Source organism: Colletes gigas, unplaced genomic scaffold (genome assembly GCF_013123115.1).
Source record: "Colletes gigas isolate AHSC1104 unplaced genomic scaffold, ASM1312311v1 Colletes_gigas_Sc00040, whole genome shotgun sequence".
Lineage (NCBI taxonomy): Eukaryota > Metazoa > Arthropoda > Insecta > Hymenoptera > Colletidae > Colletes > Colletes gigas.
The window spans coordinates 859,211-882,298 of record NW_025106669.1 but is presented as its reverse complement, the minus strand read 5'-3'; the positions used below and the strand labels follow the sequence as shown (position 1 = coordinate 882,298).

The 23,088-nt window shown below is 32.5% G+C and overlaps 4 protein-coding genes across 4 annotated transcripts in view; 1 reads left to right on the top strand and 3 right to left on the bottom strand.

Annotated features, from left to right (window-relative positions):
* The first annotated feature begins 1,726 nt into the window (after positions 1 to 1,726).
* Positions 1,727 to 3,142, top strand: LOC122402790 (methylosome protein 50-like). Its single transcript, XM_043405884.1, has 5 exons — positions 1,727 to 1,861; positions 1,991 to 2,327; positions 2,400 to 2,572; positions 2,655 to 2,847; positions 2,923 to 3,142. Exons 1-5 carry the CDS (start codon positions 1,750 to 1,752, stop codon positions 3,119 to 3,121), a joined length of 1,014 nt encoding a protein of 337 aa, XP_043261819.1. The 5' UTR covers positions 1,727 to 1,749; the 3' UTR covers positions 3,122 to 3,142.
* Positions 3,143 to 5,762: 2,620 nt separating this feature from the next.
* LOC122402802 (staphylococcal nuclease domain-containing protein 1) lies at positions 5,763 to 11,077 on the bottom strand. The gene is made up of 9 exons (XM_043405901.1): positions 10,800 to 11,077; positions 10,276 to 10,397; positions 10,058 to 10,200; positions 9,495 to 9,989; positions 8,950 to 9,427; positions 8,259 to 8,889; positions 7,754 to 8,203; positions 7,465 to 7,671; positions 5,763 to 7,404 (listed from the first exon to the last, which is right to left on the bottom strand). The coding sequence occupies exons 1-9, from the start codon at positions 10,848 to 10,850 to the stop codon at positions 7,300 to 7,302; spliced, it is 2,682 nt and encodes an 893-aa protein (XP_043261836.1). The 5' UTR covers positions 10,851 to 11,077; the 3' UTR covers positions 5,763 to 7,299.
* Positions 11,078 to 11,892: 815 nt separating this feature from the next.
* On the bottom strand, positions 11,893 to 13,436 carry LOC122402803 (ATP synthase subunit b, mitochondrial). Its single transcript, XM_043405902.1, has 4 exons — positions 13,324 to 13,436; positions 12,785 to 12,943; positions 12,341 to 12,693; positions 11,893 to 12,230 (listed from the first exon to the last, which is right to left on the bottom strand). Exons 1-4 carry the CDS (start codon positions 13,349 to 13,351, stop codon positions 12,054 to 12,056), a joined length of 717 nt encoding a protein of 238 aa, XP_043261837.1. The 5' UTR covers positions 13,352 to 13,436; the 3' UTR covers positions 11,893 to 12,053.
* A 6,682-nt stretch (positions 13,437 to 20,118) lies between these two features.
* LOC122402801 (pleckstrin homology-like domain family B member 1) overlaps positions 20,119 to 23,088 on the bottom strand; it is a 68,422-nt gene continuing 65,452 nt past the window's right edge. Inside the window, exon 13 of the mRNA XM_043405900.1 lies at positions 20,119 to 22,359. Within this exon, the coding sequence (XP_043261835.1) occupies positions 22,171 to 22,359 (189 nt within the window). The 3' untranslated portion in view covers positions 20,119 to 22,170. The remainder of the gene's footprint in view (positions 22,360 to 23,088) is intronic.

Genomic DNA, 23,088 nt, shown 5'->3' with positions numbered 1-23,088 from the left:
GTTAGATTTCTTACTTGTAGGTGGTTGGTAAAAAAAAGTGCCGCCATTTTGAGAACACTTATACGAAGTAACGCGATGTTATTGACGCGCCAGATTCACTTCGATTATATCACATTACTTAACAAGCTTTTTCAATAAATATTGTTATTGTAATATACTCTAGACACGAAAAATTTAAAAAGGTGTTGCAGTTAGTTGGTTAGTTTGCAGCAAATTAATTAGTTTGTCAGTTAGTTAGTTAGTTTGCCGTTAGTTTGTTTGTTTGTCAGTTAGTTGGTTTGACAGTTAGTTATTTTGTTTACAGTTAATTAGTTAGTTTGTCAGTTTAGTTTGTTAGTTAATCAGTTTGTTAGTTTGGTAGTTTGGCAGTTTGGCAGTTTGGCAGTTTGTCATTTTGTCATCTTGTCATCTTGTCATCTTGTCATCTTGTCATTTTGTCATCTTGTCATCTTGTCATCTTGTCATTTTGTCATGTTGTCATGTTGTCATTTTGTCATTTTGTCATTTTGTCATTTTGTCATTTTGTCATTTTGGCAGTTTGTCATTTTGTCATTTTGTCATCTTGTCATCTTGTCATCTTGTCATTTTGTCATTTTGTCATCTTGTCATCTTGTCATTTTGTCATTTTGTCATCTTGTCATCTTGTCATCTTGTCATGTTGTCATGTTGTCATTTTGTCATTTTGTCATTTTGGCAGTTTGGCAGTTTGGCAGTTTGTCATTTTGTCATCTTGTCATCTTGTCATCTTGTTATGTTGTCATTTTGTCATTCTGTCATTCTGTCATTTTGTCATTTTGTCATTTTGTCATTTTGGCAGTTTGGCAGTTTGTCATTTTGTCATCTTGTCATCTTGTCATCTTGTCATCTTGTCATGTTGTCATGTTGTCATTTTGTCATTTTGTCATTTTGTCATTTTGGCAGTTTGGCAGTTTGTCATTTTGTCATCTTGTCATCTTGTCATGTTGTCATTTTGTCATTCTGTCATTCTGTCATTTTGTCATTTTGTCATTTTGTCATTTTGTCATTTTGGCAGTTTGTCATTTTGTCATCTTGTCATCTTGTCATCTTGTCATCTTGTCATTTTGTCATTTTGTCATCTTGTCATCTTGTCATTTTGTCATGTTGTCATTTTGTCATTTTGTCATTTTGTCATCTTGTCATCTTGTCATCTTGTCATCTTGTCATTTTGTCATCTTGTCATCTTGTCATCTTGTCATGCTGTCATTCTGTCATTTTGTCATTTTGTCATTTTGGCAGTTTGGCAGTTTGGCAGTTTGTCATTTTGTCATCTTGTCATCTTGTCATCTTGTCAGCTTGTCATCTTGTCATGTTGTCATGTTGTCATTCTGTCATTCTGTCATTCTGTCATTTTGGCAGTTTGTCATTTTGTCATTTTGTCATTTTGTCATCTTGTCATCTTGTCATCTTGTCATTTTGTCATCTTGTCATCTTGTCATTTTGTCATCTTGTCATCTTGTCATCTTGTCATTTTGTCATTTTGTCATTTTGTCATTTTGTCATTTTGTCACTTTGTCATTTTGTCATTTTGCTATAGACGTACAAAAAGGAGATTAATACAGAATTTAACTTTCCCGCCATTTGTTTAGTTCCGTTTATCGCCACTAGAAGCGCTGTACACGCTTTTACTAAAATCCGAGGAGATATCTAAGCTATTATTTATCCATGACCGTTGTTAAATTTATATTCTGTGTTTTGTTTGAAACAGATTCTACTTAAAATTTCTTTATTATGGATGATTTGAAAGATCCTAATTTAAACGCAGATATGAATAAAAATATGGCAGCTGCTGACAGACTGTCTATCTCTGACAAAAATTTGCAATTCATCTTAATTTATAATGGTAATATAGATTAAATATTCTATGTAATTGTTGAATGAAACTTGTAAAATATTTTAAAATATTTTAAGCTGATAAATAGATCACTCTTTGTATATTCTTAAAAATATTAATTTGTTCGTTTACTTACAGACACAAGTGCGATTCTTGGGGGTACGAATATGACATCTCGCCATTGGAGCGGCAGTATCTGGTATTACAATCAAATTTCAGAATTTGATAGAGACAAAGCTCTCGTTACCACAAACACCGAAAGCGGTGTTTGCGACGGTGTTTATTTGGAACATAATAAATTTCTAGTTGCCGACGATAACGGATGTTTGCAAGTGTTCAATTTCGTCGAGGCTGGCGATAAACATGTTCCGATGTTACAATGTTCAGGATTCACTTCCTCGCATAACAGTGCTCTAGTAACTCTGTCTGTATTCAACGATAACGAACATTTAGTTACCGGTGACTCGGATTATTGGTAATTTATATAAAATGCTTTATATTACTAAATTATATGAATCTATTGATACAGAATCTCGTTACCTTGCAGTATAAAAGTGTGGGACATAACAGAATTAATTACGACGTATTCGTTTCCGTACGCTCATGAGAATGCAGTTACTTGCGTCGACGTACAACCTAGGAGCAACACAACATTTGTGTCAACGTCATTAGATTGCGAGGCATTAATGTGGGATCTAAGACAATCAAAACCAGCCCAAAGTATGTATTAATAACATAATTCGATAATTTAATTATTTTCATTTATGTAACTTGGATATATTTTCTTCATTTTCTTTTTAAGGTATTCTAAAGAAAGATATAGGTCTGACAACGGTGAATTGGAATTCCGTTTTAGATCACATTGTAGCGATAGGTTCTGATAACGGAGATGTTGTATTAATGGATATTAGAAAACCGGGTGTCTCTGTGTTGGAAGAAACATGTATATTTCCTAGACCAGTACAAAAACTCTTATTCAATCCAAATCCTGAAAGGTAATAAACAAGTTGAAAATGTAATATTAATAGCCCAGAAAATTACATATGCTATACCATATTATTGTATCTTAGGTCAGAGGATTTAGCCTGTTGCTGCGACGACAACTTCGTGCACGTACTTGATGTAAACAACAACTTTTCATCATTATACAAAAATGAGGATCACACTGATTTCGTTCGTGGACTCTCATGGTACAAGGATCAGTTATTTTCTTGTTCCTGGGATAGTACAGTGCTCAGACACGACGTATATTCCCATCATATTAAATAATGCTCCGTTTGTAACCGAGAATTATATTTGACTTGTACACTAGTACTCTGGCGTTTTTATCTGTAAGAATAAATTTTCATATTATTTAATAGAAATTATTTTCATTTGTATTCTGTGCAACCCAGTACTCCCTTTTTATTAGTTAGATGTACAGGGTGTCCAACGTCAAAGTCTGATGCTGTGCATACGTTATACTGTTAACACATTACCGACCGATAGCCTATTAATCGACTGTTTTACCGGCCAACGCTTACCGACCGATAGCGTATTAATCAACTTCTTTACCGACCGATAGGCGATTAATCAACCGCTACCGGTCGGTAAAGTGTTAAGCGCAGTTAAGTTGGCGACGACGTTGGTCCTTTTATGCGGGCAATGGACATTTAGAGTCGATTTATATCATCAGTCCGCTTCCGATCATTTAAAATTTAAACTGCACGTATTATATACAAGGTGTTCGGCCATCCTTGGGACAAAAATTTAATGGGAGATTTTAGAGGCCAAAATAAGACGAAAATCAAGAATACCAAATGTTGATGAAGACTTCGTTAAAAAGTTTCATATTGAATTTTTTTCTTGAAAGTGGGTAGGATTTCGAGGGTATGTTTAATGACCAAAAATGCTTGTAATTGACCCCTGTGACTATGTATAATTTTTTTAGTATGATTTGAAATTTTCTAATTTTGTCAAAGTTTCATAACTTCTCGAATTTTTTTCTCGAAAGTGGGTAGGATTTCGAGGGTATGTCTAATGACTAAAAATTATTGTAATTGACCCCCGCAATCGAAAATAATTTTTTCAGAACGATTTGAAATTTTTCAATTTTGTCGAAAAATTTCATAACTTCTCGAATTTTTTTCTCGAAAGTGGGTAGAATTTCGAAGGTATGTTTAATGACCAAAAATGCTTGTAATTGACCCCTGTAACTATGTATAATTTTTTTAGTATGATTTGAAATTTTTCAATTTTGTCGAAAAATTTCATAACTTCTCGAATTTTTTTCTCGAAAGTGGGTAGGATTTCGAGGGTGTGTCAAATGACCAAAAATGCTTGTAATTGACCCCTGTAACTATGTATAATTTTTTTAGTATGATTTGAAATTTTTCAATTTTGTCGAAAAGTTTCATAACTTCTCGAATTTTTTTCTCGAAATTGGGTAGGAATTCGAGGATATGTCTAATGACCAAAAATGCTTGTAATTGACCCCTGTAACTATGTATAATTTTTTTAGTATGATTTGAAATTTTTCAATTTTGTCGAAAAGTTTCATAACTTCTCGAATTTTTTTCTCGAAATTGGGTAGGATTTCGAGGATATGTCTAATGACCAAAAATGCTTGTAATTGACCCCTGTAACTATGTATAATTTTTTTAGTATGATTTGAAATTTTTCAATTTTGTCGAAAAGTTTCATAACTTCTCGAATTTTTTTCTCGAAATTGGGTAGGATTTCGAGGATATGTCTAATGACCAAAAATGCTTGTAATTGACCCCTGTAACTATGTATAATTTTTTTAGTATGATTTGAAATTTTTCAATTTTGTCGAAAAGTTTCATAACTTCTCGAATTTTTTTCTCGAAAGTGGGTAGGATTTCGAGGGTGTGTCAAATGACCAAAAATGCTTGTAATTGACCCCTGTAACTATGTATAATTTTTTTAGTATGATTTGAAATTTTTCAATTTTGTCCAAAAATTTCATAACTTCTCGAATTTTTTTCTCGAAAGTGGGTAGGAATTCGAGGATATGTCTAATGACCAAAAATGCTTGTAATTGACCCCTGTAACTATGTATAATTTTTTTAGTATGATTTGAAATTTTTTAAATTTTTCGAAAAATTTCATAACTTCTCGAATTTTTTTCTCGAAATTGGGTAGGATTTCGAGGATATGTCTAATGACCAAAAATGCTTGTAATTGACCCCTGTAACTATGTATAATTTTTTTAGAACGATTTGCAATTTTCTAATTTTGTCGAAAAGTTTCATAACTTCTCGAATTTTTTTCTCGAAAGTGGGTAGGAATTCGAGGATATGTCAAATGACCAAAAATGCTTGTAATTGACCCCTGCAACCGATAATAATTTTTCCAGAATGATTTGAAACTTTTTAATGAAGCCTCAGTCAAGAAATTGAAATTCTTAATTTTCGTCTAATTTGGTCCTCTAAAATCTCCCATTAAAATTGTTCCCAGGCTGTAATTGCGGAAACGAAGTTTTAGGCTGTAATTTGAGCACACGAAGAATAAAACGTGATCATAAATAAATATATTCAATTAAAAAATATTAACTTGACCTTGAAATCTCCATTCTTCCATCGACCAAAAAATATCACTTCCTCCTTTGGGCCCAAGCTTCTGTAAAAATATAATCTTTTCTTGAAACATTCCGTTTGTTCCAGACGAAACAACACACCCTGTATATATTTCCAAAATAATAGATTTTCAAGCAAGTTGGTTTCACCGTCCCAACTGTTTATTCATTTTCAAGCAACAGTAATTAAACAATATCGCAACAATAAGTGTTGTAGTAAAGAAAATATACAGTCGATAAAATAATATCGAATTCGAATGAAACATTTTCACAGTTTATTTGCGATACACAACACACAACTTATTTGTATGTCATCGTGAAATAGAAAATCAATCACATTTCTAAATTACGTAAACAGTGATGCTTTTATCTTTGAAAGATTTGCAAGTTTTGCTTTTAACAAAGTTATGACCCTAAATTGTTCTTCAAAATTTAGATCTATTCGTTCTAGAGACGTAAACATTTAATATAATTCTTTATCTGACGATTTGAATACTATTAAGAGAGAAATATGCAGCGTAATATGCCAAGTATAATAGATACCATACATTTACAAGGAAAAAACTTTTCTCGATCTTAGCGTTTACAATATAGTAGTGTTAAAGAATTCAAATCTACCTTTTACCTGTATCACCTAATCTTACAATATATTCATCCATTTCGTTCGCCGAAAATTACTGAAATATTGTTCAAATAACTTCAGCCTCTTTCCACCATTAAATCTCTAAACTCATCATTAGAAAATGAACAATTCAATAATATGCTGCTCGTTTAATTGATCGTTTTTTTTTTTAGCTAATAACATTTATAAATATTTATAAGATATTCGATTATAAACATTCATTGTTTCTTTCATCCTTAATTTATATCTCGAAAATTATACTTTTTGCATGCTAATCTTCTCCGCTAAATTACATCAATTTCCTTTGATTGTAATTACTTTTAAAAATGGCAATTTTCATATCAAATTTACGTTCATTTGGGACACCTAAAGTAATGGAGTATAGTTCGACGCCGTATTAAATATTTTTAGAACGAATTATTTAAATATGAATGTCTAATTTTTGCAGTGTTCGTTAGTACACAATAATTTAAAAAAAAAAAATTGTTTTCACGATCGTTCAATACTACTATTGATGCAAATAAAGCGGCACCAGTAACAAGTAAAATAAATTTAATAATCGAGTAGAAATAACGAAACTGTTTATAGAATATTTTTATTGAATGACGATTTGTATGTACACGTAACAAACATACACTGTATTTGTATTTTAATAGCTAAACTGTTTTTAGCTACGATTTACTGATGCCACTTTTATTCAAAATATCATATACCATCTCGATATGAATTCTTTACATACTTAAGTTAAATGAGTAACGCTTGACAAAATGTACAAAGTTATGGTAGCTTTATAATAACTTTTATAATTCGTATATGGTGGTGTTTAAATGCGACAGAGAAAACACGTACAAAAATTATTTTTCCTCTCGACTCAGAATGTAAACGAGCCAAAATAAAATTGCACATAGATCGTGTAAAGTTTCGATTGTTTCAAATCCATTGATAATAAAAGAACTTTACATCGCTGTAGAAATAATGAATGATGAAAATATATTACGCAATATATTATGCCACTGTTCCGTTCAAAAGTTACAAGATCAATGAAATTGTTATGTACAATTCATACTTTTTATATAATGAAATATAATCGCATCATAACCAATGCAACTGTGTAACTCTCGTATGGACATTTATTAATTTCTTTTTTTTAATCTACGCGGATAGATTCTTAGATATTTATTATGCAGTTTATAACATGATGTCTTTTTTCCCTGTATCGATCACTTTTTAACCATTCCTTGAGCATTTTTACAATCCAAATTCTTTCTCATCGTCTGCACGTATGTCACCGTATCTCCATATATTACGCCGACTATGTTTCGCATCTTCCTCTGCTTTTTTATACTCTTCGATCTAAAATAAATTATTACGTAACTACATATATATAACAATACTGTTTAGAAATCGATTTACCAATTTAGCGAGTCTCCTGTCACGTTGGTTCTGAACAAGCAATAGTCCATCAGAAATGAGACCTTTCGCAATGTCTTCGTTGGTGGAAGAATCGACCAATGTCACAGCAGTGACGTTACTGGTGAGTTTATACTCCGTGTTCAGTAATAAAATTTTATCCATTACGTCTTCCTTGAAGGCTTCGACTGCTGCTTTTTTATCATCGTTCTACATTGACGACACAACATTTACAATAGTTACAATCCTTTAAAGATAAAGCGTTCAATGAAGAAACATTCTAAATACTTACATCGTTGGGAAGCGCAACGCAAGCAAGGCTATGTTCATGGGCATAAGGTTTATCCGTAGCAAACCTTGATGGTAGATCAGCGACTCTTCCAACATTAACCACTTCTCTGTTACCGTAATCAATGTAAAATACGCTTACATTTGAACCGGAGACCTTTTCGATCTTAACACGGTACCACTGATCATCGCCAGTGAATTTAGCAACCGCCAAGTCTCCTCTGGTGGGTTTGTAAGCACCTGGGAGAGGAGGATTGGATGAGAGTTCCTGGCGTAACTGGGAAAGCAAGTTTTCCAACATACTACGCTGATCAACAGATTGCACGTAAAAGTGAAGGTCTTCCGTTACTTCTGAGATCACTACCTCTTGGTAGTCGACCTTTCTCTCGACGATTTCTTTGTCATTTTCGTTCTTGTCATTCTCCACTTGTATTTCAACGAAATTCTTCCACATCTGTAACACGTAACAATTATACATTCTACTTACAAATGATATTTCTATTTCTTACGTTTAGCTTCTTCGTTTTGGCACGTTCCTCTGCTGCTTTCAGCGTCCTTGTTAGTTCCCCGAAATCAGGGAAAGTGACAACTTCTGCGAGACCTTCTTCGACCAGAGAAACAGACATGTTTACATCGTTTACGGTTAACCATCCAATGAATCCGCTTCCTTTCGTTTCTGTATTTTCGATTTTGATCTCCACGTCCCTTTGGAAGCAATGCTCCCTGGTGAACGCCAACGCTTTCTCACCATACTCATCGGCTTTGACTACGCTGCCACCTGGCAGTGATCTTTGACACCGAGGTGTTCGTATCCCAGCCAGAACAAAGGTAATAAGCTGATCTTCTTTCGGCAGATAGAGTTTCAGACGAGAACCACTCGTAACAAATTCCACCACACCTTTGATTCCTTGTGCTCGTTTGAGAGACGTCAGAAATGCTTTAGCTTTAGAAGGATCGTTGGAAAGGTCCACCAATCTATGCACAGGTATATCTTTCTTCGCATGCAAACCGTGCTGAGATTTCTCTGCTTTACTTTCAGCCACTTGCAACAGATTATAGTGAGACGAACGTTGATCGTCATTTTGTCTGTATTTTATCACTCTCACCAAACCTCGTGCAACCAGTGCCTCCGCAATGTTTCTAAAAATTATTAAAAAATTACTAGTTATTCCAATAATTAACACAAAAAATTGAACTTACGTTTTACCACATGTGACAGTGCAACATAACTTTTCCGGAAAATTGTCCCTAGCTGGTTGAGTGTAATCAACGACAACTTTGACGTTCTTTCTGATAAACTTTTCACGCAGAAATTCACGAGCTTCCAGCATCCAGGGGATGTCGTAAAGAGGTTTGAAATCTTTTCTAGACGTGTTGTTAGGTTCTTCGTTTACTCGTTTCTCTCTAGATGGCGGTCGAATACTGCTCAGAAAGACTTTCTTGTTCTCTCCGTTTTGCGTTCTGATTATCAGAGCATCCGCGTTGACAATTTCAACAACCGTGCCAGTGAATTCTATTTGCGGGCCTGACGGTTTGTAATCTTTCCACAAACGTAATCGTGCTTCCTTCGCAGCCTTCTCTGCCAGATAGAGCTTCTCTGCGCCAGCTCTGCTGTTGCTGATCGACCAATCCTGGCACTTGGCAAACCCTTCGCTCAATAAAATTTCTGCAATATTTCCTGTTAAATAGAAAATTAATATTTGAGTAAAGAAATTTCATTTTAGTTTGTTTTAGATTGCGCTAACCTTTTGGGTGAAGAATGCTGCCGATGAAGTTGTTATTGTTGACAGATTCGAGCACTACTTCAACGTCTCTGTGGAGCAAGCGAGATTCCACAAAGTATCTTGCTTCGTCTGCATAAGGATCGCCTATTGAATTCTCACGTCTTCCATTTGGCCAACCAGGACATCTCACACCCGATATCATCAGCATTACGTTGTAAAAATCAGGTAATAGAAATGCTTTCGCCGTAGAACCATCGAACACAAATTCAATGATAGCTTTCACCGGCTTTTTCCCAAATTTCTCAACCAGCTTTCGAGGGTCGTCAACAGTCCATTTCACATCACGTATGTGCTCAGAGGATGGTGACTCCGACCATTTTCCTTTTTTAGCCGCTTTGGCTGTATTTTCTAGCTCGATCAGTCGAGACTGTTCGGGGCTGGGATTACGAGTGTCTTTTTTTACGGTTACCAAACCTTCGGAGACCAATGTTTCGATCACATTTTCACCATTTCTGTCTGCAATTAAAATTGGCGATAGAAAAGATTGAAAAGAATGAAAAGATTTCTATGCAAAGTGGATATACCTTTTCCTAACCATACGGTACCGTAAGTTCTGTTCGTGTTCACTGATTTCTCTGTAACAAAAAACACATCCAGACCAATAAGCTTTTTCCGCAAGAATTCTCTAGCTTCCCATGCATATGGTTCGTCTTTACTCTCATCCGTGCTACAAATAAAAAAAAAAAACATGACTTTGAAGTATATTTAGAATTACACGCATATAATAATCGTATATGCGTACCTATCGTTCCCTTTCCAGCGCTCCAATTTTGGAGCGGTGACGTTACAGAGAGTTATCGTGATTTCAGGCGGGGGGCCACCCATCGGCTGACCGCGAATGACGATAGTGTCTCCCGAAGTAACCTTGAAATGAAAATATCTGCATTGAAAAACAAAGCGGAAACGTTTATTCTTTTCTTGTGATAACATCGCACGCAATGGGACATCGTACTTTTCATGGAAGACTGAAAGTTTAGAAATTTTGAAATATACCAACGTAGACCAAAGAATCTTCTTACCAGATTAGAGTTAATACCGTGTTAAATCGAATCTCACGAATGTTATTATTAGGAAAAATAACGAAAATTCTTTGATGCAAGGACCATATGTTTTTAGGCCCAGATATTTCACTCCAACCGAGTCGAATACGATTTCTTGGACGTCAAAATATTAGGTTATATATGAACGTAATCACATAGATCATGTTTGCGTTTGAATAGGAAATAACCTCGTCGACGGATCGGATGTCGAATTTGTGTACATTACCTGTTTTACTACTCCGTTTCCCGATTTCACTTGGCCCTGGGTTGCGCTCATGGTGTCGATCGTTTATTGCGTTAAATCTATAAATTTCTTTGTCTATACCGTGCCAGGCGAGCCTCTTCGGTAAGCAGACACTGTCTACACGCAAACTTGTCCCTTTTTTGTTGATTACTCGTGAAGAAATTCAAGATAAATTTGACATGTTGAATCGGAGCAGAGAAAACTCACGCTTTCCACGTATCGTGGAATAGTCGGCACCAGCGCAATCTACACAGAAACATCGTCCAGGTACGGTTTGATTTGGTGGTGATGTGGCAACACGCAACACTTCGACAACCAACAGTGGCGCGCTCTATCGGTCAACCTGAGCATATAACGGTAGAAAAAAATATCAACGCTTTGTTGCTCGATGCTCGTGCAGGGGAGCATGGAAGTAACTCCCTAGTTACACCCGCAGATGGCGCGATTGGCGCCCGATGCCAACCGTTGAGATTTGTCCCTAGGTAACTCCCTGGGCCTCGAGAGACACGGGACTGTAAGGGGACACTAGAATTAGCGCGAAATTTAAAAACGAAAGCTTCAGTTTCTTTACAACTATAAATGTACGATAGAATATTTTTAGTAAACCAGATACACGAAATGTTTTATTTATAAATGAACATACTGAAACGTTAATGGCGATCGAGATGCCCGAATTAAATGGTTAAAAGTTTGAATCTATATATATGAAAAATCTTCATTACTTTCGTTTTATATTTAAATTTCCAACTTAGCAATGAATTCAGTTACGGTCTGCATTATTATTTTGATGAGATCTGTCAATAAATAAAACATGACTATTTAGGAATAAGATAGATATAACTACGAGGTTATCTTTCACTTATCCCGACTTGAGAATATGATTAAACGAATTTTGCAACATATAACTTGCCATTGTAGAGTTAAATATTGGTCATGGTCTTATGATATTAAAAGTTCAGTTTAAAAACTAAACAAAACTTGTATCAAATGTTAATGCACATCCATGCTAAAATTTTTAATAAAATTTAGAGAATTATAATGCTTTTATAATTATAATTCTCTGCTTGTTGTTTTTTTAGCGACATTTATTTATAATCAAATGTAATTATATAATGTACAATGTATTGGTAAACAACACAGTAATTGCAACGGATGAAATGTTCTCTCTCAATATTGTTGTCTAATCCAGATTTGATAATAATCTTTCTATTTTGTCTATAGCTTAGTTATGAAATTTTATGCTTTTACCGCAAGAGCTTCGAGATCTTTAATACATTGTTGCAGAGTAGCTTTTTCTTGTTCCGGCGTAATGGCTTTCAGTACCCCATTGATAATCCACTGGACCATGTGTTTTTGAGCAATTCTGCGTTCCACAGAATCCAGCTGGGAATGGAAATCGAGGCGTTTCTTAACCTACAAACAACACGAACGCAATAATTTAGTACGAGTAGAGAAAATGTTACAAAAATCTCGAACAATCCTTAATTTATCTTTGTAGCAGTTTTAAAATTTAAGAAACGAACCTCGTTGTAAACTTCTATCATTCGTTCTCTGTAAGCGGCCTCCAACTGCATCAAAACGTTCTGTTTTTTCACATCGTAAATCATTTTCTGCGCGTCGCTGCGCCACTTCTCCGTTTCCATGGTCTTAATTACATCTTCGTGGGTATTTATCTCCTCGTCTCTTCCGGCATTGAGCTCGGCTTCTTGTTCCTCGACTTTTGTATCCAAATACTTGGCGACTTTAGGCCCAAATGTCTTTACGCCAAAAATACAAATGGTAGCCAAGGAAAGTCCGTTGTAAAATTCGTGTTCCAAAATATACACCTCCTTGGATAATAAATAAGTTCCCAGAGTAGCTAAGAATACGTATGGACCTAAACATAACGTTTGAATAAATATTATAACATTGTATGATTCTATATGTCTTTCATACGCAAAATTATAGGTTATATATTACTGACGTACCTGATACGCCGGTTTTAGGGTAGAAGAACGTAAACCATTCCTCCGGAATAAATCCATGCCTAACCGGAGATGGGTCTACAGGACGTTTTGGACGCGGTCCATCGGATAATGTTGGTACTGTAGTTTGAATCCCTCTACAGGCTACGGAGACTAATTGAGCTATGAAATAAATTAAAAAGTATTTAAAAAAACGTTTAAAAAAGAATTAAGTCTATCGTAGAACTGGATATTACAACCAATCGTAATTAACCAAAATCCAAAATTAATTACCGACCTTCGTATATAAATTTGTAATCGCATTTAAATTAAGTATATTACGTGCACAAAAATTTCGACGATAAAATGTATTTAATCACACTTCACAAGTAAAATAGGATTCGCGAATAGGAGCAATGTATTATTACATAATGGCAGTAAAATAACCGACATGTTCTTGACAATGACAGTTACGATATATCGCAAGGAATTTATTATTTCTAAAGCACGAAATTTTTTTAATAAAACAGCAAGAATTTGTTTTAATTATAATTCTAACTCACCGTTACGAAAAGCTAATCTCGACAACATTTTTGCCTTTGGTACCGCCTTACGAGTCGATCAAAGTCAAGGGGCAAGCATTCCCTAAAGATTTTACTGATTCCTTCGCAGCGCCACCGTTGGGAATGCCACGGAACTAAATAGTCAAAGGTGGCGCGTGGAAAGGGGTATCGATGGAGGGAAATTTGAATTCTATTTCAGGTAAGAACTTAATAGTAACTTCTTGGAAATTTGAATTCTATTTCAGGTGAGAAGTTAATAGTAACTTCTTGCGATAGTAACATAAACCTGATATGATTCTTTAATGACAATAATATTTCGATTTAATTTAATAATTCATCATTTCTATTATTTCCTTTTCAAGAAATTTCAATTCTATTTCAGGTAAGAATTTAATAGTAACTTCTTGCGGAGGGAAATTTGGAGGGAAATTTGAATTCTATTTCAGGTAAGAACTTAATAGTAACTTCTTGCGGAGGGAAATTTGAATTCTATTTCAGGTAAGAAGTTAATAGTAACTTCTTGCGATAGTAACATAAACCTGATATAATTCTTTAATGACAATAATATTTCGATTTAATTTAATAATTCATCATTTCTATTATTTCCTTTTCAAGAAATTTCAATTCTATTTCAGGTAAGAATTTAATAGTAACTTCTTGCGGAGGGAAATTTGGAGGGAAATTTGAATTCTATTTCAGGTAAGAACTTAATAGTAACTTCTTGCGGAGGGAAATTTGAATTCTATTTCAGGTAAGAAGTTAATAGTAATTTCTTGCGATAGTAACATAAACCTGATATAATTCTTTAATGACAATAATATTTCGATTTAATTTAATAATTCATCATTTCTATTATTTCCTTTTCAAGAAATTTCAATTCTATTTCAGGTAAGAATTTAATAGTAACTTCTTGCGGAGGGAAATTTGGAGGGAAATTTGAATTCTATTTCAGGTAAGAACTTAATAGTAACTTCTTGCGGAGGGAAATTTGAATTCTATTTCAGGTAAGAAGTTAATAGTAACTTCTTGCGATAGTAACATAAACCTGATATAATTCTTTAATGACAATAATATTTCGATTTAATTTAATAATTCATCATTTCTATTATTTCCTTTTCGAGAAATTTCAATTCTATTTCAGGTAAGAATTTAATAGTAACTTCTTGCGGAGGGAAATTTGGAGGGAAATTTGAATTCTATTTCAGGTAAGAACTTAATAGTAACTTCTTGCGGAGGGAAATTTGAATTCTATTTCAGGTAAGAAGTTAATAGTAACTTCTTGCGATAGTAACATAAACCTGATATAATTCTTTAATGACAATAATATTTCGATTTAATTTAATAATTCATCATTTCTATTATTTCCTTTTCAAGAAATTTCAATTCTATTTCAGGTAAGAATTTAATAGTAACTTCTTGCGGAGGGAAATTTGGAGGGAAATTTGAATTCTATTTCAGGTAAGAACTTAATAGTAACTTCTTGCGGAGGGAAATTTGAATTCTATTTCAGGTAAGAAGTTAATAGTAACTTCTTGCGATAGTAACATAAACCTGATATAATTCTTTAATGACAATAATATTTCGATTTAATTTAATAATTCATCATTTCTATTATTTCCTTTTCAAGAAATTTCAATTCTATTTCAGGTAAGAATTTAATAGTAACTTCTTGCGGAGGGAAATTTGGAGGGAAATTTGAATTCTATTTCAGGTAAGAACTTAATAGTAACTTCTTGCGGAGGGAAATTTGAATTCTATTTCAGGTAAGAAGTTAATAGTAATTTCTTGCGATAGTAACATAAACCTGATATAATTCTTTAATGACAATAATATTTCGATTTAATTTAATAATTCATCATTTCTATTATTTCCTTTTCAAGAAATTTCAATTCTATTTCAGGTAAGAATTTAATAGTAACTTCTTGCGGAGGGAAATTTGGAGGGAAATTTGAATTCTATTTCAGGTAAGAACTTAATAGTAACTTCTTGCGGAGGGAAATTTGAATTCTATTTCAGGTAAGAAGTTAATAGTAACTTCTTGCGATAGTAACATAAACCTGATATAATTCTTTAATGACAATAATATTTCGATTTAATTTAATAATTCATCATTTCTATTATTTCCTTTTCGAGAAATTTCAATTCTATTTCAGGTAAGAATTTAATAGTAACTTCTTGCGGAGGGAAATTTGGAGGGAAATTTGAATTCTATTTCAGGTAAGAACTTAATAGTAACTTCTTGCGGAGGGAAATTTGAATTCTATTTCAGGTAAGAAGTTAATAGTAACTTCTTGCGATAGTAACATAAACCTGATATAATTCTTTAATGACAATAATATTTCGATTTAATTTAATAATTCATCATTTCTATTATTTCCTTTTCAAGAAATTTCAATTCTATTTCAGGTAAGAATTTAATAGTAACTTCTTGCGGTGGGAAATTTGGAGGGAAATTTGAATTCTGTTTCAGGTAAGAACTTAATAGTAACTTCTTGCGGAGGGAAATTTGAATTCTATTTCAGGTAAGAAGTTAATAGTAACTTCTTGCGATAGTAACATAAACCTGATATGATTCTTTAATGACAATAATATTTCGATTTAATTTAATAATTCATCATTTCTATTATTTCCTTTTCAAGAAATTTCAATTCTATTTCAGGTAAGAATTTAATAGTAACTTCTTGCGGAGGGAAATTTGGAGGGAAATTTGAATTCTATTTCAGGTAAGAACTTAATAGTAACTTCTTGCGGAGGGAAATTTGAATTCTATTTCAGGTAAGAAGTTAATAGTAATTTCTTGCGATAGTAACATAAACCTGATATAATTCTTTAATGACAATAATATTTCGATTTAATTTAATAATTCATCATTTCTATTATTTCCTTTTCAAGAAATTTCAATTCTATTTCAGGTAAGAATTTAATAGTAACTTCTTGCGGTGGGAAATTTGGAGGGAAATTTGAATTCTGTTTCAGGTAAGAACTTAATAGTAACTTCTTGCGGAGGGAAATTTGAATTCTATTTCAGGTAAGAAGTTAATAGTAACTTCTTGCGATAGTAACATAAACCTGATATAATTCTTTAATGACAATAATATTTCGATTTAATTTAATAATTCATCATTTCTATTATTTCCTTTTCGAGAAATTTCAATTCTATTTCAGGTAAGAATTAATAGTAACTTCTTGCGGAGGGAAATTTGGAGGGAAATTTGAATTCTATTTCAGGTAAGAACTTAATAGTAACTTCTTGCGGAGGGAAATTTGAATTCTATTTCAGGTAAGAAGTTAATAGTAACTTCTTGCGATAGTAACATAAACCTGATATAATTCTTTAATGACAATAATATTTCGATTTAATTTAATAATTCATCATTTCTATTATTTCCTTTTCGAGAAATTTCAATTCTATTTCAGGTAAGAATTTAATAGTAACTTCTTGCGGAGGGAAATTTGGAGGGAAATTTGAATTCTATTTCAGGTAAGAACTTAATAGTAACTTCTTGCGGAGGGAAATTTGAATTCTATTTCAGGTAAGAAGTTAATAGTAACTTCTTGCGATAGTAACATAAACCTGATATAATTCTTTAATGACAATAATATTTCGATTTAATTTAATAATTCATCATTTCTATTATTTCCTTTTCAAGAAATTTCAATTCTATTTCAGGTAAGAATTTAATAGTAACTTCTTGCGGTGGGAAATTTGGAGGGAAATTTGAATTCTGTTTCAGGTAAGAACTTAATAGTAACTTCTTGCGGAGGGAAATTTGAATTCTATTTCAGGTAAGAAGTTAATAGTAACTTCTTGCGATAGTAACATAAACCTGATATGATTCTTTAATGACAATAATATTTCGATTTAATTTAATAATTCATCATTTCTATTATTTCCTTTTCAAGAAATTTCAATTCTATTTCAGGTAAGAATTTAATAGTAACTTCTTGCGGAGGGAAATTTGGAGGGAAATTTGAATTCTATTTCAGGTAAGAACTTAATAGTAACTTCTTGCGGAGGGAAATTTGAATTCTATTTCAGGTAAGAAGTTAATAGTAATTTCTTGCGATAGTAACATAAACCTGATATAATTCTTTAATGACAATAATATTTCGATTTAATTTAATAATTCATCATTTCTATTATTTCCTTTTCAAGAAATTTCAATTCTATTTCAGGTAAGAATTTAATAGTAACTTCTTGCGGTGGGAAATTTGGAGGGAAATTTGAATTCTGTTTCAGGTAAGAACTTAATAGTAACTTCTTGCGGAGGGAAATTTGAATTCTATTTCAGGTAAGAAGTTAATAGTAACTTCTTGCGATAGTAACATAAACCTGATATAATTCTTTAATGACAATAATATTTCGATTTAATTTAATAATTCATCATTTCTATTATTTCCTTTTCGAGAAATTTCAATTCTATTTCAGGTAAGAATTTAATAGTAACTTCTTGCGGAGGGAAATTTGGAGGGAAATTTGAATTCTATTTCAGGTAAGAACTTAATAGTAACTTCTTGCGGAGGGAAATTTGAATTCTATTTCAGGTAAGAAGTTAATAGTAACTTCTTGCGATAGTAACATAAACCTGATATAATTCTTTAATGACAATAATATTTCGATTTAATTTAATAATTCATCATTTCTATTATTTCCTTTTCGAGAAATTTCAATTCTATTTCAGGTAAGAATTTAATAGTAACTTCTTGCGGAGGGAAATTTGGAGGGAAATTTGAATTCTATTTCAGGTAAGAACTTAATAGTAACTTCTTGCGGAGGGAAATTTGAATTCTATTTCAGGTAAGAAGTTAATAGTAACTTCTTGCGATAGTAACATAAACCTGATATAATTCTTTAATGACAATAATATTTCGATTTAATTTAATAATTCATCATTTCTATTATTTCCTTTTCGAGAAATTTCAATTCTATTTCAGGTAAGAATTTAATAGTAACTTCTTGCGGAGGGAAATTTGGAGGGAAATTTGAATTCTGTTTCAGGTAAGAACTTAATAGTAACTTCTTGCGGAGGGAAATTTGAATTCTATTTCAGGTAAGAAGTTAATAGTAATTTCTTGCGATAGTAACATAAACCTGATATAATTCTTTAATGACAATAATATTTCGATTTAATTTAATAATTCATCATTTCTATTATTTCCTTTTCAAGAAATTTCAATTCTATTTCAGGTAAGAATTTAATAGTAACTTCTTGCGGAGGGAAATTTGGAGGGAAATTTGAATTCTATTTCAGGTAAGAACTTAATAGTAACTTCTTGCGGAGGGAAATTTGAATTCTATTTCAGGTAAGAAGTTAATAGTAACTTCTTGCGATAGTAACATAAACCTGATATAATTCTTTAATGACAATAATATTTCGATTTAATTTAATAATTCATCATTTCTATTATTTCCTTTTCAAGAAATTTCAATTCTATTTCAGGTAAGAATTTAATAGTAACTTCTTGCGGAGGGAAATTTGGAGGGAAATTTGAATTCTGTTTCAGGTAAGAACTTAATAGTAACTTCTTGCGGAGGGAAATTTGAATTCTATTTCAGGTAAGAAGTTAATAGTAACTTCTTGCGATAGTAACATAAACCTGATATAATTCTTTAATGACAATAATATTTCGATTTAATTTAATAATTCATCATTTCTATTATTTCCTTTTCAAGAAATTTCAATTCTATTTCAGGTAAGAATTTAATAGTAACTTCTTGCGGAGGGAAATTTGGAGGGAAATTTGAATTCTATTTCAGGTAAGAACTTAATAGTAACTTCTTGCGGAGGGAAATTTGAATTCTATTTCAGGTAAGAAGTTAATAGTAACTTCTTGCGATAGTAACATAAACCTGATATAATTCTTTAATGACAATAATATTTCGATTTAATTTAATAATTCATCATTTCTATTATTTCCTTTTCAAGAAATTTCAATTCTATTTCAGGTAAGAATTTAATAGTAACTTCTTGCGGAGGGAAATTTGGAGGGAAATTTGAATTCTATTTCAGGTAAGAACTTAATAGTAACTTCTTGCGGAGGGAAATTTGAATTCTATTTCAGGTAAGAAGTTAATAGTAACTTCTTGCGATAGTAACATAAACCTGATATAATTCTTTAATGACAATAATATTTCGATTTAATTTAATAATTCATCATTTCTATTATTTCCTTTTCGAGATACTCGCTAATATACATATTTATGTTCCGTGTTGCCATGAAAATTGGTGAACATTGAACATTAATTATAGATACAAACTATGCTGATTCAGTTAGTGTTTTTAGCCTAGTGAGGAGAACTTTGGCAAAGTTGGCTGGCTTGATGGTACGAAAATTGTTGGGAAGCCTGATAATTCTAGATTATGGTCCCTAGATCCTAGTTAGATTCCCCACTTAAGTGATCTACAGATCTCAATGATTATACTTAGTAATTCTAAAAAATATTACCTTTTAAAGGATGGAAACGTATTAAAGGGAACGTGGAACTTAAACAGACTGGTCCTCGAGTTCGTGTCGATTCTCGTTAAACTAAAAAATAAGTATTTTTTCTTTAATTTTGTTTGTAAGAATGTCGTGCAAGATGCAGGGCGATAAATATCATATGTACAACAAAAAAGAATACAAATAATAATCAGCAAGAATGATAATGCTTTTCACTCTTTCGGATAATAGTTTCAAAGAGATACTATCAGTATAGCACCGAAATTTTCAATTATTAATGTCCATACAGTATTTCTTTACGAATAAACCAAACATTGCATTCATAGTATTTATATTTATTTTTATACGGAGGCACAAAATGAATTTTTATTTAACAAGAATTGATCGCCATGCAATCGTCTCACTTTGTCACTATAGCTTTCGTAATGTGTACTTATAGTTACCATATTCTTTGTTCAACGATGAATGGGAGTTTACGTAACCTTTCGAAGGATGTTTCAGATTTAAATGTCCAGATTTGAGGTTTATACATATGTATATAGGACTATCGAGCAAATAAATTAGTCCTGTGGAATTACGTTAGCAAATATCTTGTTTAGGAAATATCGTCTCCTAAAGTTACAAGACTTACGAACAAATAACATCGAAATATGTATTTCTCTTTTAAAAAATCATTAAATTTGTTTAGAAGCGTTCAGTAAATTAACTATTATTTGCTACGAATGAGAGAAGTTTTGTTTACTGTTCGAATTAATAAAACTATTAGTATTCGATCATGGAAATAGAGATACGTCAATGTTAATCGTTCCGAAGTCTTGTAACATTAGAAATTACGTTAATTTTTGCATTTTATCTAATTACGAACAGAATATTCTTCTTATGAAATTTGACGTATGCCCTTAGATTTCAGAGACGATCATTGCATCTCTTATACGTCTTAAATAGTATAGAGTGTAAGGAAATTATGGCATTACCATTACAGCGAGATTCTATACCTTCAGATTGGTAGAGATCTGTTAAAAATACAATAGTTGTCGTAAAGTTAACCTCGACCAACACTCTGCGCATTAAAAAGATCGTAATGAAAAATATTTGAAAATATTAATGAGAAATTAAGGTTCTTGTAAATATTGTATGTTTGTTTTATTATACAAGACACGTACCTCTAAAATACTAATTTATACATTCGTTAATAGGGTGTATAGTTTCTTAATAAAGAGCATTTTAATATCTTTTGTAAATATATCCAAAAATATGTACGCACGATATGTGATACAATTTATAATTTAATTTTAATAAGATCGATCCAATCGTACGATATATATGTTCATTGTTTAAAATTGACATTGCGATTCATTGTTGCAAACCGTATAATATTAAGAAATTAACAGCGGTCATGGTCGATACGTAAGAAAGGTTATTGAACGATTTACTTACAGAACTGCGGCTCTGTTACAAATTACGCAGGATATCCAGCTATCTTTACGTTAATCAAAGATATTTCTCGACTTAAAATTTAGTCAAAGAATTACAATTGTTCGTGTAATATTTTAATACGTGTTTACTTACCCGTTGTAACAATACGTAAAGTATCAAAATTACAAAAACCATGTACGTATGTTTTAAAAATTCCTTCGGACGTATAAAGACACGGAGGATTTCTTAATTCTTGGTTATTACGCAGTATCAAAATATCCACTAAAAGTGTCGAATTAAATGTATAACGTGGGACGTATTTACAGTTTTTTTTTTTTTTTGGGGGGGGGACCTGACCTCTGCTCAATTCCAGAACACATGGCCGGCTATCGAAGACCATTTTTCAACGCGTTCTTGAAAGTATCTATGTTGGAAGACTAGATTAAAAATGTCTACAAACTTCAACAGTAAATTCTATAAAATTCATTTCCTTTAAATAGAACGAAGTCCGTGATTAGTCTGCACTCGAATGGATAATACTTTTGCACGACGTTAATGCCCCTGTTCTTAAACTTATTGGCACGAGTAAATCAAACATTCGCATAAAATTCTCAATTACTTTCTAAAGATCGTGCAAAGTCGTCCGGGGAAGTTTTATCGTCTTTTATCGTTCATTCCCGGGCCCTTGTATCGGATTATAACCTAAAAACACTTATCGTTGTTCTCAATGGCATACTACTTCGAATATTACGGTTCCATTAACGCTAAAATTTGATTTTCAATTTCCATGCAGGCTACTTAAACAAGTAATCGAGCGTCGATGCAATTTAAATACAACATCAAACATGGCAATCGTATTTTGACCGATTAACCTTGTCCTCGAGTAAATCACGCTCATTTTTCCCCGGCCTGTTGCGGGCGAGAGTTCACGTTGGATCGTGTTTCATTAAAAAACGATTCTTGACCAGAAACGTGAGAAGGATCGATCGATCAGATGCCGTGATCGAACTCGTGGTATCCTTCAGCCCCGGTGAAAACAACGTCCACCCAGATACGCATAGCCTCTGCACTCGGCGCCATTAAGTGATATAACCTCGACGACGTTTTAATGATAAATGTCAACGATGGCTGCGGCGAACGCACGGTGTTCATATGGTCCACATATACTTCTTCGATCGACTAAACATAAGAAAGATTTGCAGGTTATTAAAATTAAAATTAGATCGTTTAGTTCATCTATTATCATTTTGAGATTTGCAGGTTATAAAATTAAAATTAGATAATTTAGTTCATCCGTTATCATTTGGAGATGTGCAAGATTGATTCTCGAATATTAGTATCAATTATCTATACGAATTTAGATCAATAAATATAGCTAAATATGGTACTTTAAATTGTATATGAAGATCATTCTTATACACGAGTAATAGTGTTATTAGAATTATTAGAATTGCAATCGCGATTCTCGACTTTCAAATTAGCCGCCATTTTGTCATTTTACTTTAGGCTCCGAGAGATGGCGCTGAATACGCGTCCAAATAAAACTAGTTTCAAGCAAAGTGTTGCAAAAAGTTTTGATTACTATTCTTATTAGTACAAATTTATATATATATATATATAATAAACAATTGGTTTTGACTAGTCAAAATGAATTGAAAGTGACTATAGTCTATTATCAGCAACCATAAATAAGAAACAATGTCTAAAATAACTCGTGTCATTATTAGAATTGCAATCGCGATTCTCGACTTTCAAATTAGCCGCCATTTTGTCATTTTACTTTAGGCTCCGAGAGATGGCGCTGAATACGCGTCCAAATAAAACTAGTTTCAAGCAAAGTGTTGCAAAAAGTTTTGATTACTATTCTTATTAGTACAAATTTATATATATATATATAATAAACAATTG

Coding starts and splice junctions, on each gene's coding strand:
- LOC122402790 (XM_043405884.1), top strand. CDS start 1,750: ATGGATGATTTGAAAGATCCTAATTTAAACGCAGATATGAATAAAAAT. Junction 2,328..2,399: donor ACCGGTGACTCGGATTATTG/GTAATTTATATA, acceptor GTTACCTTGCAG/TATAAAAGTGTGGGACATAA. Junction 2,573..2,654: donor ACAATCAAAACCAGCCCAAA/GTATGTATTAAT, acceptor TTTCTTTTTAAG/GTATTCTAAAGAAAGATATA.
- LOC122402802 (XM_043405901.1), bottom strand. CDS start 10,850: ATGAGCGCAACCCAGGGCCAAGTGAAATCGGGAAACGGAGTAGTAAAA. Junction 10,398..10,799: donor GAAACGGAGTAGTAAAACAG/GTAATGTACACA, acceptor TTTCATTTCAAG/GTTACTTCGGGAGACACTAT. Junction 8,890..8,949: donor ACTGTCACATGTGGTAAAAC/GTAAGTTCAATT, acceptor AATAATTTTTAG/AAACATTGCGGAGGCACTGG.
- LOC122402803 (XM_043405902.1), bottom strand. CDS start 13,351: ATGTTGTCGAGATTAGCTTTTCGTAACG. Junction 12,944..13,323: donor GAGATTAGCTTTTCGTAACG/GTGAGTTAGAAT, acceptor TTTATTTCATAG/CTCAATTAGTCTCCGTAGCC. Junction 12,694..12,784: donor CCCTAAAACCGGCGTATCAG/GTACGTCAGTAA, acceptor CGTTATGTTTAG/GTCCATACGTATTCTTAGCT.